This window comes from Muscardinus avellanarius, assembly GCF_963383645.1.
Source record: "Muscardinus avellanarius genome assembly, chromosome: 1".
NCBI lineage: Eukaryota > Metazoa > Chordata > Mammalia > Rodentia > Gliridae > Muscardinus > Muscardinus avellanarius.
In genome coordinates, this window is record NC_137786.1 from 207,957,588 (window position 1) to 207,972,075 (window position 14,488).

The following is a 14,488-nucleotide window of genomic DNA, read 5'->3' on the forward strand; positions in this document are numbered from 1 at the left end:
GTGTTGCTGGGGCTGGGCTTGCGCTTTAGCACACGTGGCTGCTCAGTGCTTCTGAAACTTCCTCGTACTTGAGAATCAATTGATCCTAAGCTCAATGAAACCTTGGTCTGAAGGCCAAAAACACCCACCAGCATGGAAAAACAAGCCCTCACCCTTGTTAACCATGAAAGACTTGATTAGAGGTGTTACGGGTTTCACTCTGGTCTTTCCAACCCTCATTATGAACCATCAAATAAAAACAGCAGGCGAGAGTCTGGAATTTAGCACTGTCTTCAAAATAAGGCCTCTAACATCTGGCTGCCTCGAAAAAGAAGTGTTTTGTTTTGTTCATTTCTTATTCCTTCCCTTTAAAGTTTTCATGGGCACAGAGGGACAGAGCAAAACACAAGGACCTGAGCTCCCTGTGCAGCTGGACCTGACACAAGAATGAAACTTCTTAACCTACCTGGCAGGCTGGTCTTGGCGGGGTGCAGAATTAATGCATGTAAAACCTAGGGTAAAGTCTTAGGTCCGAGGTGCTCATTGCCAAGTATCACTAGCCTCATTAAGTTCTTTAGTCGCAGAGAGAAATATTACAATATCTGCCTCCACCTCTGTCTCCTCCCTCCTCCGCAGCAGGTTAGCAAAACCTCTGGTTTCAGAGGGAGGGACAGAGGCCCTGTGGTGCGTGACACTGCCTGTCCTGTTGTCTCTGCAAAGATGCTACAGTGTTTCTTCTCTGTGGCCTGAGGAGTGGCTGGGCCAGGATGGGGACCAAGCCTAGCTGAGTTTCAGGAAACAAATGTTGGGTAGAACTCATTCCTTTCAATGCACATGTGTGTACACACACACACACACACACACACACACACACACACACACACTCACTCACACTCCTACCTGAACCAGATCAAGTCTCTGTGTTTGTGAAGCTGACCTTCTAATCAGAGGAAAGAGATGGTAAACTATTTGCAAGTGAATATGTGGGTGTCAGGTGGTGGTTAGTGCTTTGAATGAAACTGAGCCACAGTGAACAGTTGTGGGGTGAGGGTGGTTGCTTATTTATACAAGCTGCTTGGGGAAGGCCCTTTGGATACAGGGCCATTTGGGCAGAGGCTTGAAAGAGTGAAGGGCCAATGTGTTTGAAGTTCTTGGGGGGAATATGGTGGGCAGGGGAACAGCCAGGGCAAGGCCTAGGGGAGGGAGGGTGCTTGGCTAGCAGTCCACAAGAGTAGTAGAGGAGGGAGCTGGACCATATAGCGAGTCTCCGGCTACAGTGAAGATTTGGGGCTTTACCCAGTGTACTAGGAAGCCACTGGGGGAGAAGATAGATTAAGCAGATGAGTGACGGTCCAATTTGTGTTTTAAATGACCCGTGCTTGGGCAGGGCTGGTAACAGAGGAGGTAAAAGTGGGAGAATACAACTAGGGTCAGCTTTAGAATGCAGAGCCAGCAGGTCTTGGTCCCTGGGCTGAACAGTGATGTCAGGCTCCCTCCTTGAGAGTTTCTGAGTGCTCCCCTGTGCCTGGGGTGCCGTGAGAAAAGGTGAAGAACCAGAGCCGACCTGGACCCTGGGAGCCCCAGCCCTAAGTGCCAAGGGCACGCTGGAACATCTGAGGCCGCCCTCTCTGGTCCTGGCTGGCCGAAAACCTTGGGGAGAATCGTTTTCCTTCTCTAAAACTTCAGGTTTCCCACAGGACCCGCCTTGCTGAGTTGTTCTGAGAAGTAAATGGGCGAGCGCTATGGGTCCTCACTGTACTCAGGGCAGGAGGACCCACCAGACCACAGCACAGCCTGAGACAGCCCACTGCCCGGGAGACATCTGTCAAGATGGACAGGAGGCCTCACTCACACCAGAGCCCACTGGCCACAAGGTCCCTCCAGGGCAGGGGACCAAGGCAGCCTTGCACCCGCTGTGCCTGCTGCCAGGATACGGGGGTGGGGATGGGGGAGCAGGGTAACTGGCATCCTGGAGGAACAGAAAAGGTTGCCGTTCATTGTTCAGAGGCCAGAGAACTAAGACCAGTGACTCCCAAGTGGAGAAGCCCGGGCAGAGTGAAGCTCTTTTTCCATGTGGTGAGCCGTGACCCTCAGGAAGCATCACCATCCTCCACCGGGTGGACTCAGCAGAGCCGGGGTGGGGGAATTCAGCAGGCAGGGTATGCAGTTTGGCTTCTTGGGTAAGTGGGGTGAAGGAGACAGTGGTGACCCACAGAGCTCTGTGGTCCTAGGGAGGCCTGCAGGCCCACGCCCTCCTTCACCAGAGTGGCCCAGCTGAGCCCAGGTGGTGAATTCAGAGGCTGAGGGCCAGGCGGGCAGAATCAATGAAGGCCAGCTATGATAGATAGTCAGGGCTGTGGAACGGGGGCTGCAAGCTGCCCATCTCTTGATTCAGCTCCTACTCATCAAGTGATGATGGGCGGCCAGGCTGCAGGAACCTAAAATCCAGATGTATGTATGTGTATTTTGTCCACTCCCTGACCAACCCTTACGTGTCTGTGGGCCCCTAGTTTGCCCCCTTGGGCCTCGGAGGATCTAGACATCAGGAATGGCCAGGTCTTCCCTGCCTTCTCCCTAGACCCTGCTCTGCCTTCAGCTAGAAGCAGCGGCTGTACTTACTCAGCTCCGAGATGCTGCCCACGCACGTGGCCAGGAGAGACTGCTCCAGAGTCCGCAGCTCCAGCTGAGCGTAGGCATCGGCTCGCTCGGCGTGGCCCAGGGACCCACCGTTGTAGGGACTGAAGTACGCGGGGAGGGACAGAACGCCTGTGGGAAGCAAGACAGAGAGATGACACAGGGGAAGTCCTCCGTGGCCCGGGCAGGGCTCAGCCCACTCCCTACTCCTGAGAGGATAGGGCAAAATCGGGAGCAAATATCATTCTGTCCTGAGGATGTGGGACTTTTTTACTATGCTTGGTGCTATGGGGTCAGGATGAGAAGAGGCCCATCTCTGTGGCTCTGGTTTGAACCAAGCGGAGACCATCCTTTCCTGGAGTTGCCCAAGGAGCTGGCCTACTTAGGGTCCTGGGCCACTCGCTGAGGATTTACAGTGTGTCTGAGTCAGAGGTGAGTGACCATCCCACCCGCCCAAAGGCCAGTGTCCTCCCACAGAGGCCTCTCCCTTCTCCATGTTGTCCCCTTTCTTCTTCAAGCCCAGAAAGGACTGGAGCTGCCACTGGAGAAGAATATAGCTCTCTCCCCTCCAAGACGGGGACATGTCCCAGGCCCTGGCCAAGTCCAATTAGAGTTTCTCATTAGCACTTCAACAGCAGGGAGGAGAGCTGTCAGTCAATCCCAGGGGTGACAACATGGAAATCTCTCCAACTTACTGTGTGGCTTCTTAGAAAGCACCAGGAAAGCAAAATCAGGCTGTTTTAAAATTACATGTTGCTTTTGCTTTGCAAGAGCATGTGACCACAGAGATCCGAGTTGCTTTACAGGGATTCTCAACTTTTGGTAAAGTGCTGTTTCTCAGATTGATGTTTCTTTGTTTAAACCTCCCACCAACACACTCTCTCTCTCTCTCTCTCTCTCTCTCTCTCTCAAAAAACACACACAGGAATTGAGTCAATAGCTTTGGGAAACTAAAATTTCTTAAAGCCATGGTGGTGCATGCTTGTAATACCAGCATTTGGGAGGCTAAGACAGGAGGATCACAGTTCACAGACAGCCTCAGCTACTTAGCGAGGCCCTTTGCAACTCAGTGAGACCCTGTTTCAAAAGAATAAAAGGGTAGGAGGCTGGAGGCATAGCTCAGAGGTAGAATGCCCCTGGGTTCCATCCCTAGTACCACACACACAAAAAAAAGAATGGGGGTGTAGCTCGGAGGTAGGATCCCCCTGGGTTCTATTCCCAAAACTGGAAAAAAAAATTTCTTGAGACTGATTACTGGAAAGCCCCTGGGATGTGGCCAAGTAAGGGTTATCATCCACTCTGGTGCACCCACGTCGTGTGATAGAATGCCAGTGACACTGGCTGCACAGCAGGGTGGGCAGGCCGGGCCCTGGAGGGGAAGGCTGGGGCTCAGTGTGGCCTCCTGGGCAGTGGCGTGAGCTGAGGCAGGCTCCTGGCCTCTCTGCGCATTGGTCCATCATCTTTACATCTAAGGGAAGGCCCGGCTCATGGGGTGGCCGTGAGGACAGCGGAGTTACTGGATGTCCAAGCAGCAGCCTGTGACTCAGGGCAAGTGCTTTGCTGGATGCTGTTGCTATTCCCCTTCTATGTGCTGAGAACACAGGCTTTACTTATAGGATCTCGTCATGTATTCTTTCAGCCACCCTAGGAGTGCCAGCTCTATTTTCAATATTAAAGGCCTGGCATTGGGAATATAGGAATAACTTGCGCTGGTAAGTTGTGAAGTTGGGACTTGAATCCAGGTTGGGCTAGCTGTAGAATGTGCACACTTTTCCCCTTAGGAGCCCTGGGTCTGTTAAATACACCACGGGGGCTCATTCATGACTGTTCCTGTTTGGTGGCTCTTGTATGTGATCACACAGCGTGTAATGATAGCCTCTTTCACCCATGGGCATCCCCTGTATAGAGCCTTATTTGCTACTTTTTCTTGGGGCAAAGGTGCATGGCAGTCTTGCTCTGTCCCTGGTCCTGGTAGTGTCCCCCTTGACCACTCTGTAGGGTCAGTGATGGCTACACCTGCTGTTCCTCTGAGTCATTCCTACCCGATCTTCCTGCTAGTGTGACTGAGGTCTGCTGCTGCACCCTCCTTCACCCTTCTGGGATGGCAGCAGATCTTGGCCAGCATTGACTCTGCAAACCACTGAATCAAACACTTCTTAGCTGGATGTGATGGTACACACCTCTAATCAAGTACTTGGGAGGCTGAGACAGGAGAATCACAGATTTGAGACCAGTCTGCTCCTGGGTTCACCCCAGTACCAAAACAAAACAAAACAAAACAAAACAAAAATCCCAAAAGCACTTCTTCATTTTAAGCACTTCATTTTTCAAAGCTCTGTTTCCCTGGAAAGAGAAAGTAGAAGGCATCCCCTGCCCTCTACCAAGGCCCTATTCCCTAAAGAAGAAATTTTCCCTGACAGCCGAGTAACTAAACACATCATGAAAAGCTGGCTCTAAGCATTTAAATAAGTAAAACAAAAGAGAAGGCCATCCCAACTAAAGCTACAGCCGGAAGACAGCCTGACAGCTGGGAGAGTCCTGGCACGGCTGCTCCTCCTCTCCTCTCCCTTGTCCAACTATAGAAACAACATTGGAGACATGTGGATCAAATTTACAGTGCTTAGGGCAAGGGGATAGGAAATTCAGCTGATTTGTCAAAGGATTCCAAGAGAGAAATATTATGTCAATAGATCGAGTAACAGGTGCTGGCAGCTCCATTAATAATCATTCTTATTTTCCTAGCCATCGCCCACCCAAAGGGGCTTTCACCTTATACTATGGCAAAAGTAATTATGAACCCATTACTAATAATAGCCATTGATAGCATCACAGGTTTTGCATAGCACCTTTTGCTTTTGAGAGACTTCTCATACCTAGTAAGGGAGAGGGGGCAGTTGAGATGGAATGAAAACTAAAACTGACCTTTATTGAAGGCTTACTATGTGCGAGGCGCTGTAAGGACAGCTGACATGCACTGTCACATTTAATCCCCCAGGACTTCCTGAGGGACTGCCCTCACTGATCCGACAGTTGGGAAAACCAAGCCAGACAAAGTTCAGCTCAGTGACGTGCCCAAGGTCACCGAGGCTAGCAGAAACTGAATGGGGCTACAACTGCAGCCTCTTCATTCCTGAGCTGCAGAAATGAAATTACGTACTCACTGTGGCCAACTTGCCTAGGCAACATTGAAGAAGAGGGGCCTGAAGTTTAAGAGGAAATTCAAAGATCCAGAAACAGGACATTCCTTTGTGTGGGTCCCCAGGCACCTCATGTCAAAGATCCCAGGAGGCCTCTTGTGAAACTCCACAGATGGAAGGCTGCCTCTCCTTCCCTCTGACCTCTCCACAGTGCAGTTCCAGTCTGCAGTGCCCCCCAGTCTTCTCCTTAAGAAGGCCTTCTTCATGTTGATGTTAAATTCTCTGTCCCACATAGGCTCATTCCTCAATAGTTCTCAATGAACACATTAAATATTTTCTTTAAATTCTCGAAATATCTCACTGCCCCCCATTGCACACATGAGCCCAGGTCAAGGTCATTTACAGAAAAAAAAAAAGAATTTTCAGTGAAATAAGAGAAAAGAAAAGCCGGGCGTGGTGGTGCACGCTTGTAATCCCTGTGCTTGGGAGGCTGAGACAGGAGGATCGCGCAGGTTCGAAGCCAGCCTCAGCTACTTGGTGAGGCTCTCAGCAATTTAGTGAGACCCTGTTTCCAAATAAAAGTATAAAATAGGCCTGGGAGTATAGCCTGGAGGTAGGAAGCCTCTGGGTTCCACCTCCAGTACCACAAAAAAAAAAAAAAAAAAAAAAAAAACAAGAGAAAAGAAAATGGCGTTTGGTAAAATTGTTCATTTTATCACGATGAAAAAGCAAGCATACTGGAATGTTGCCCTTTATTCCTTTATTAGTTAATAAGGACACCAACTCAATCTCTGTTGAATGCCATAAAAGCTACAGAGGAAATCCACAAGCACCACTCGGATCATTACTGTGAAATGAATTACGGACTGTGAAGCAGCCGACATGATAGAGTTATCCCTCTGCTTCCCTTTTTCTATAAATTCAGCATTTCGGTTGGACAACACCCCGCTCGACATGCTTCTGACAATTTGAGGAGCCTCTACATTTCTCCATCTCTACACCGATCTTCACCACTTCATCTTTCTCATTCTGGTTGCCCAACCCTTGATCTCATTATCTTGTTCCCCAAAACCACCGCCGCCTCCTCTTCCTCCTCCCTGTTCCCTCTCTGAGTACAGCACCTTGTCCACCCAGCTGCCCAACAAGAGACCTGTGAGTCATCCGTATCAATTCTCTCCTCCTGCACCTTTAGCCAGCTGCCAAGCCTTGCTGCTTTTGCTACCTTAATATCTCAAAAGCCTACCGCCGCCAGTTCCCTCGTTCTGGTCACTGCCCTGACTTTGTACTATTCCACGGCTCCCCACTGCCCTCATGAAGAAACCCCAACACCTTTGCACAGGTAAGGATAGCAGCTGTCCTTCTCTGAAACAGAGGGAGAAAAATAATTCTGTCAGTAAAGTGGAAACTCCCAGCATCTCCCAGGATACCATCAGGGTTCCGAAGCCTAGCACACCAGATCCTGTTTCTCTAAGCTGTTTTTCATGCACTGGTCACTCAGCTCTACCTTACTAGTCTCTTGGAGGGCTGGCAGGAGGACAACCCATTTTCTTTCCAGGTGATTCTCCACTAGTGCCCAGAGAGGGCGCTGTTGAGTGAGGTGAGAACCTGACTCAAAGACCAGAAACTCCGCCTTCTTGTCAGCCAGGAATTGAACCGGGTTCTGCTTGCAGAGGTGTGGCCTCCTCCAAGCAAGCTCCCAGCCAGAGCAGATGGGCTGCACACTGGGTTGACAAACTGGCCTTTCTGTGCAAAGAGATGGATGGTGGTTTCACTTGCTTTGCTGTGAAACATGGGTCTCAATCTGATGGCATCTCAAGTCCTGTCCAGCACTGGACTCTAGGTCCCCACTGGCCCGTGTGTGCTGTAGCGCAGGAGTGGACACCTGTAAGCTGTTTGGGCCTTATCACTCAACTGATGAACTTTTGTAATGTTAGCAGTGGGAACACATAGAACTTGCTATGGCTATTCCTGATGGTTTAATTTTCCTTAAAGATGTCCTCTCCTCCCCACTTTTAAATGGCCTTCCTGTGCAAAGCCACTTAGCAGGTAGATCCGCAGTTTGGCTTTTCTGGCCATTCATCAAAAAGTCTCCAGGCTGTAACCTCACAGTCCTACAAATTCAGTAGCCCATTTCCAGCACTCTCAGCCAATGTTCTTTCTGGGGCAAAGGACTCCAGGGAGCCCAACACCGTGCAAGCCTGCGCCTGTGGTGCCCTTTTCTCTAGCCTGTCCACGAGGTTCCCACCAGGTCTCCTGGCTACTGGGCCCAGGGAAGCTCATCCGCCAAGGCAGTAGGGCCGCCTCTTGTCCAGTTTCTTTGAAATGAAACCCGGGATGTATAGGATTACTCTTTTACTACCCTTTTGACGAAACACACAAGGCAGGGCCCCTTCTGCCAGTTTTCTTAGGAGCTGAAAGCTTGGGTGGAGTTCAATTCCTAAGCTTCTGAAAATAAAATTTATATTGCCCCACTGAATAGCTTCCAAATAGCCTGCATGATCCAACTCTTTTTTTTAAGTGTTTCCACCCTCTGAACTAGAATTTTATATATACGACATTTAATGTCCAATTGTTGCTATTAGTCATCCTAGAACAAAGTACTGAAAAGTCAAAGTATAAATGTTCTTTAGAGAGATCTGAATGGGGCATGAGGACAGTTGATTCTGAGTAGGCTTCATTGAATGGTTTTTCTCCTGATGGTCTAAGTTCAAAGAAGCTGGAGGCAGGGGTGGGGGCAAGGGGCAGTGGAAGAAATAAGAGGACAGACTGAGAGTGGAATGAAATGCCTGATGAGCTGTCAACCATCCATGGAAAAATGACTCCTCAGGAACAATCAAGCCAGGCAGGGCGGTGCATGCCTGTAATTCCTGGTACTTGGGAGACTGAAACAGGAGGATCATAGGTTTGAAGCTAGCCTCAGCAACTTAGTGAAACACTCAGCAATTTAGCAAGATTCTATTTTCAAAAAAAAAAAAAAAAAAAAAAAGGGCTGGAGGTGTAGCTCGGAGGTATAATGCCTCTGAGTTCAATTCCCAGTACCAAAAAACAAACAAAAAACAACCAAAACAATCAAAAGCTCAATTCCTGAGCAAACCCATCATCTTAACTACTATATTGTGGAACCCAAGAGCTCTGGTCAGGACAGAATGTCTGAAGACACAGAGAGGAGCGTGGGGGGGGGACTAAATGAGTTGGGGAAGCAAGTTTAACCATAAGTTAATCATGGAGCTGGGCTATCACATACCGAGCAGTTACTCTATGCCAGAGATGGGGTAAACAAGCACTCTAACCCTGAAATATCCCAGCAGTGAGGATGTTTAGGATGTTCCTAAGAGGGACACGGGCTTAGGAGGTCAGTGTTACTTGGCTAAGTGCACAGCTTGAAAATGGGAGAGGAGGGATTCACACCCAGCATGTCAGACAGGCGTCCAAAAGCATCTAGCACAGCACGCTGCCTCTGACAGGGCTAAAGTCCGGCTCAGGGAGGAGAGGCACGCCAGGCTCTCCCCACCCGTATCGGGACGGGGCTCTCCTGTACCCTGGCCACCCATCGGCACTGCGCTCTCCCCCTTCTCTTCATGAGGGCAGGAAATTAAAAGCAAATAACAACCGTGCTCTGGTTAACACCTCACTCTGGCTAAGTTACCAGCACACCACCAGTGAAGGGTGGTCTTCCGGCACAGTCCGGCCCAGGGCCAGGAGCTCACCATAAAGCAGTAAAATAATAATGCACGTTTATGACTGCCCAGGGAGCTGGCGGCCAGAGAACCCAGGGCGAGATCAAAGGACAGCAAAGCATGACATGCTCGTTGCCAGCAGCCTCCTTCCTCCTAAAAAATGGTGGTAAAAAAGCAGACCTGACCCTGAATAGGAGGCTGGAACCTCCCTACCCTGGAATCCTTGGCAGCCTTGGAGCTGCCAGGCGCAGACCTGCTCATGGAGTTGGTGATGGGCTGCCTGTTCCTTTCTCTTGCAGCGCACTTCTCCAATTCTCAGAGAAGCTCCAATCTGGACGAGGATTTGGAGTGGGAAAGAGGGCTTCTGTCAGACCCCATGGCCTCTGAAGACAGTGCAGGTGACCCTGGGCTTCCCTTGGGAAAGCCGGCTCGGGGGCATTTTGGTGATTTATTAGGGTGATGTCAGTTCTGTCATAGACTTAGAGGATGACTATATGGTACTTATAAAAAAAAAAGTTAACTAGTAGAGATTATAGGATTGTTTCTAAATATTTTGAAGCAAAAACTCCATAAAATGCAGTCTATTCACAGTTGTTTCCCCTCTTTGCAAGAGGCTAAAATAAAGCCAGAGTAACCATGCAGATCAATTTCAGGAAATTAAACCTAAAGGTGAACTCTGGAAAGACTAGTAATAGTCACAACGTTGGGCAGCGTGGGGTAGAAAACCAACATCTGAACTATACTGAGCTTTTTCCTGTGGAAAAAGATCTCCATGTTATTTTGCATACTTTTTAAGAGATTCTGGGTGGCCTTGCTCCAAAGGATTGATGTAACATACTGAGAACTTGAGCGACCCCAGAAGCATGTGTCTTGGAATTAAATCCTCTTAAAAAAAGGAAAACTCACTGTACAACCGTGGCTCTTTGTCATATGCTATTTGGGACCCATAGCGGTGAGTACACTAATTCCTGAGAGCCAGGGACAACAGCAAGCTACTTCTGTATAAAGAAAATATTCAAAAGACATATACAGGGCTGGGGGTATAGCTCAGTGGTAGAGCGCTTGTCTAGCATGCAGAGGGCCCTGGGTTCCATCCCCAGCGCTCAAATAAAATAAAAATACACACTTTGGAAACCATGCAGAATTTAAGAATGGCAGAACAGGGCAGTTAAGAGGTCTTAAAATCTCAGTCCTTTCCCCAGATGATCCTCACAGCTACCAAGGTAGGCGAGGGCTCTTTGCTGGGGCTATAACAATATTTTGAGTTCTGTGCTTTTTAGGCTTTTTACAATGAATATGACTTACAGGTATAATAAAAGTGATTGTCACGAGAGAACCAGGAGTGCAGGAAACCTGGATTAGATAGAGGCAGAAGAGGGTGACAGATGTTTCTTTCGAGCAAAGAAATATCCAAAATCTCAAATACAGTATAGAATTCATTATCTGAAATTACATTTTTAAGTAGAGTGAATATTACAGTACTATCATCTATTCTTCTTACAGGTACCTGTAAGAAGCCTAGAATGGAGGTCATTTAACATTAAAGATGGTTATTTTCACCTGGTAGTTTCTGTTTGTTTGTTTTTGTGGTAATGGGGATTGTACACAGGAACATTCTACCTCTAAGTTACACCCCCTGCCCTATTTTTTTTTTAAACAGGGTCTTGCAAAGTTGCTGAGGCTGGCCTTGAACTTGTGATTCTCCTATCTCAGCCTCCCAAGTACTGGGATTACACCGTGCCCTGTGTTCAGTTTGCATGGTAGAATTTTAGATGATTTCCCTCCCTCTTCCATTACTCTTCAGACTTTATTATTATTATTATTATTATTATTATTATTATTATTATTATTATAGTACTGGGGATGGAACCCAGGGGCATTCTACCTCCAAGCTACACCCCAGCCCTATTTTTTATTCTTTATTTTGAAACAGGGTCTCACTGAGTTGCAAAGGGCCTCACTAAGTAGTAGCTGAAGCTGCCCTTGAACTTTGATTCCCCTGCTCAGCCTCCCAAATGCTGGGATTACCAGCATGCGTCACCACGCCTGGCTTTTCAGACTTTTTAACAAAACTATTATTACTACAATCATTGTGAGCTCATAGAGAATAAAAGTAAAAAAGTCTAATTGTTTTATAAAGATTTTACCCCCCCCCAAAAAAAGGTAGGTAAAGGAAAAAGACTCTTCTTGAAAGAAATGCTGGCAGAGATGGTTCTACGCTGCTAAACAGGCGGTGAGATCTGTCTACACGTCTCACACCGAGACTGAGGTTCAGGTGTGCTAGCTCAGGGGCTGTGTCACCGGTGGGGCCTCGCTGTGGACCGCTGGCTGCTCTGGGTTTGTATGCTACCAATAACCATGCAGTGGCTTTACGTTCTAGTACCTGCCATGGCCTGTGCAGGTTGCGACGTGCTGGGCTCTGAGAACAGAGAGAGTAGAGAAAATCTTACACCCATAGCTGGAATCCCTGTGGGCGGAAAGGAGGTGGGCGCTGGGACAGGGGCAGGACGGAAGCCAGGGGGTGCCCCTCGGGTGTGATTCCTGAGCTGCATCCCCTGCCAGGGAGTAGTGCTGCCCGAGGGGAGAAGACAAGAGCAGCTGGGCCTCCAGGAGTCAGCTCAAAGGGAAGAAAAGTGCCCAGGCACCCACAACAAACCCAAGTCATTCCTTGGGGGTTATACACACTGCAACCATCACAAGGCCCAGGGCAGATGGCCAAGGCATTTATTATTAATAGAACACGAATGTATTAGTCAGAAATGCACTGTGCTTGAGTGCTGCTCACGAATATAACCTGCCCCAGTCGCCGTGGGTTCCAGTTCCAAAGGACTCTGGCTATTAGACTTCCTGGATAATTTTAGAGCATGAGTCAGAGATGAGGGTTCAGAGCCCAGCGCTGCCACTCACTAGCTGTGTGACTCTGGCCTAGTTCCTTCGCCTCTCTGAGCCTGGGTGTGTTCATCTGTATGATATACCTAATAATAGCACCTCATTTATCAGATTGAGGATTAAAAGAAGTTATGTAAGTGAACACTCAGTGAAAGGTAGTGGGTGGGACTCAGCCCCAGGGACCCTTGGAAGGACTGAAAAGGGGAGCTCAGAGAGACAGGCAGACTGTCACAGACTTCAGACACAGGAGCCCAAGGGTTCAGCCTCTGAGGGCCAGGAGGAGCTACTGATAGGGGTTGACAGGTGAGCCTCAGGGTCATCCGATAAGCCAGGCAGGGAGCCTGGGTGGGGGACGGCGGCATCCAGGCCGCTGCCCGCAGCAACATGCCAGCTCCGCTGTGGGTTCACAGGCCAAATTCTGTCAAATTCTCTCCATCCAGCTGCCTGTTTCTGTCAGAGTTTGCATTAGGGACTTCAAGATAGAAGATTATATCTTTTGTAACTAAAGATATTTAAGCGCTTATTTTTATTTTTATTTTTTATTTTTTTGTGGTGCTGGGGGTAGAACCCAGAGGTTTTCTACCTCCTGGCTATACTCCCAGCCCTATTTTTAATATTTTATTTGGAAACAGGGTCTCACTAAGTTGCTGAGAGCCTCACTAAGTAGCTGAGGCTGGCTTTGAACCTGTGAGATCCTCCTGTTTCAGCCTCCCAAGGACGGGGATTACAAGCATGCGCCATCATGCCTGGCTCTTAAGGGATTATTTTTAAAGCCAATTAAGCGAAGGACATTTTTTAAATTACCTTTATAGTTGGTGAGATAGCCTAGGTCAGTGTTAGCAGAAATTTTTAATCTATTGGTCTTTAGAGGTCAAAAAGTTAACTCACAGAGAAGGGGAAATTTTTTGTTCGCCTCTTGACATGGGCTCCGCAATCCGGGCTGGTACAAAGATACCCGAGGCTAAGTGTGCTGGCGCCACCACAGCTCAGATGTATGTAATGCGACTCCCTTCCTAAGGTACCTGTGTCCTCCCACATCCCTGCACCCCCAGCCCTAGAAAGGAACCCTAGCAGGCAGCTAACCAACCTATAGATGGAACACATTCTCTCAAGCCCCAGGAACCCCTGTTTCGAGGTGAACTAGTGGCTTCAAATTTGGAATAAACATCAGAGGGCTGGAGAAAGACTTTTAAATAGGTTTGACGTTGGTCAGAGCAGTTTTAGGTTCACAGCAAAACTGAGTAGGAAGGATGGAGATGTCCACGTGTCCCTTCCCCCACATGTGCACAGCCTCCCCCTCATCAACCTCCCCTGCCAGAATGGGCCCATACTGACATCCCTATTACCCAACCCAGAGTCCACATTAAGCTGTACTCTCGGTGTTTACTATGGTTTGAACGTGTTGGGAACCGACTCCTCAATGCTGTGACTTCGAGGGGTGAGACCTGTAAGGGGTGATTTAGGCCGCGAGCGCTCTGTCCCCATGAGTGGATCAATACCTGCACAGAGTGCGCTAGTGACCACAGGTGGGCTCCTGCTCAGGGCTGAGCTTGGTCCCCTCCCACTCCCTCCTCCCGTGGGATGCCTATGTACCTTTATGTTTCTTCACCAACTCCTCCAGAACTATAAGATAGGAATTGGTTTACTATAAATGGCCCAGTCTCAGACATTTCATTAGAAAGGCAGAAAAGAGATTGCGTGTCGTATATTCTACAGGTTTGGACAAAGGGAAGTGAAGGTATCCACCACTGCAGAATCATAGGGAGCCTGTCCTGCGCACTCAGTGACCCTGGCTCTGTCTCATCACTCATCCCTCCCCCCTACCCCAGCAACCCCCAGTTTTTTAAAATTGTCTGTTGAGCTGGGCATGGTGGTGCATGCCTGTAATCCTAGTACAGGGAGCAGAGACAGGGAGATCACAGGTTTTAGGCCGCTCTCTGCAACTTAGTAAGACCCTGCTTCAAGATAAAAAAATAAAATAGGTCCTAGGGTGTAGCTCAGATGTAGAATGCCCTTGTCACAACTCTTGGCATCACAAAACAATAAGAACAACAATAAAACTGTCTCTGTAGTTTTACCTTTCCATATCATCATATATATAGGGGGATCCTCCAGTCCCAGCCTTTTCAGATTGGCTCCTTTCACTCAGCAATGTGCATTTACGTTTCCTCC

General features: G+C 48.6%; 1 protein-coding gene across 1 annotated transcript in view; it reads right to left on the bottom strand.

Moving 5' to 3' along the window:
• Positions 1-14,488, bottom strand: part of ABTB2 (ankyrin repeat and BTB domain containing 2) — a gene marked incomplete at both ends in the record, with an annotated part of 177,437 nt that overhangs the window by 45,774 nt on the left and 117,175 nt on the right. The window contains one exon of the mRNA XM_080688755.1: positions 2,599-2,745. Within this exon, the coding sequence (XP_080544881.1) occupies positions 2,599-2,745 (147 nt within the window). The remainder of the gene's footprint in view (positions 1-2,598; positions 2,746-14,488) is intronic.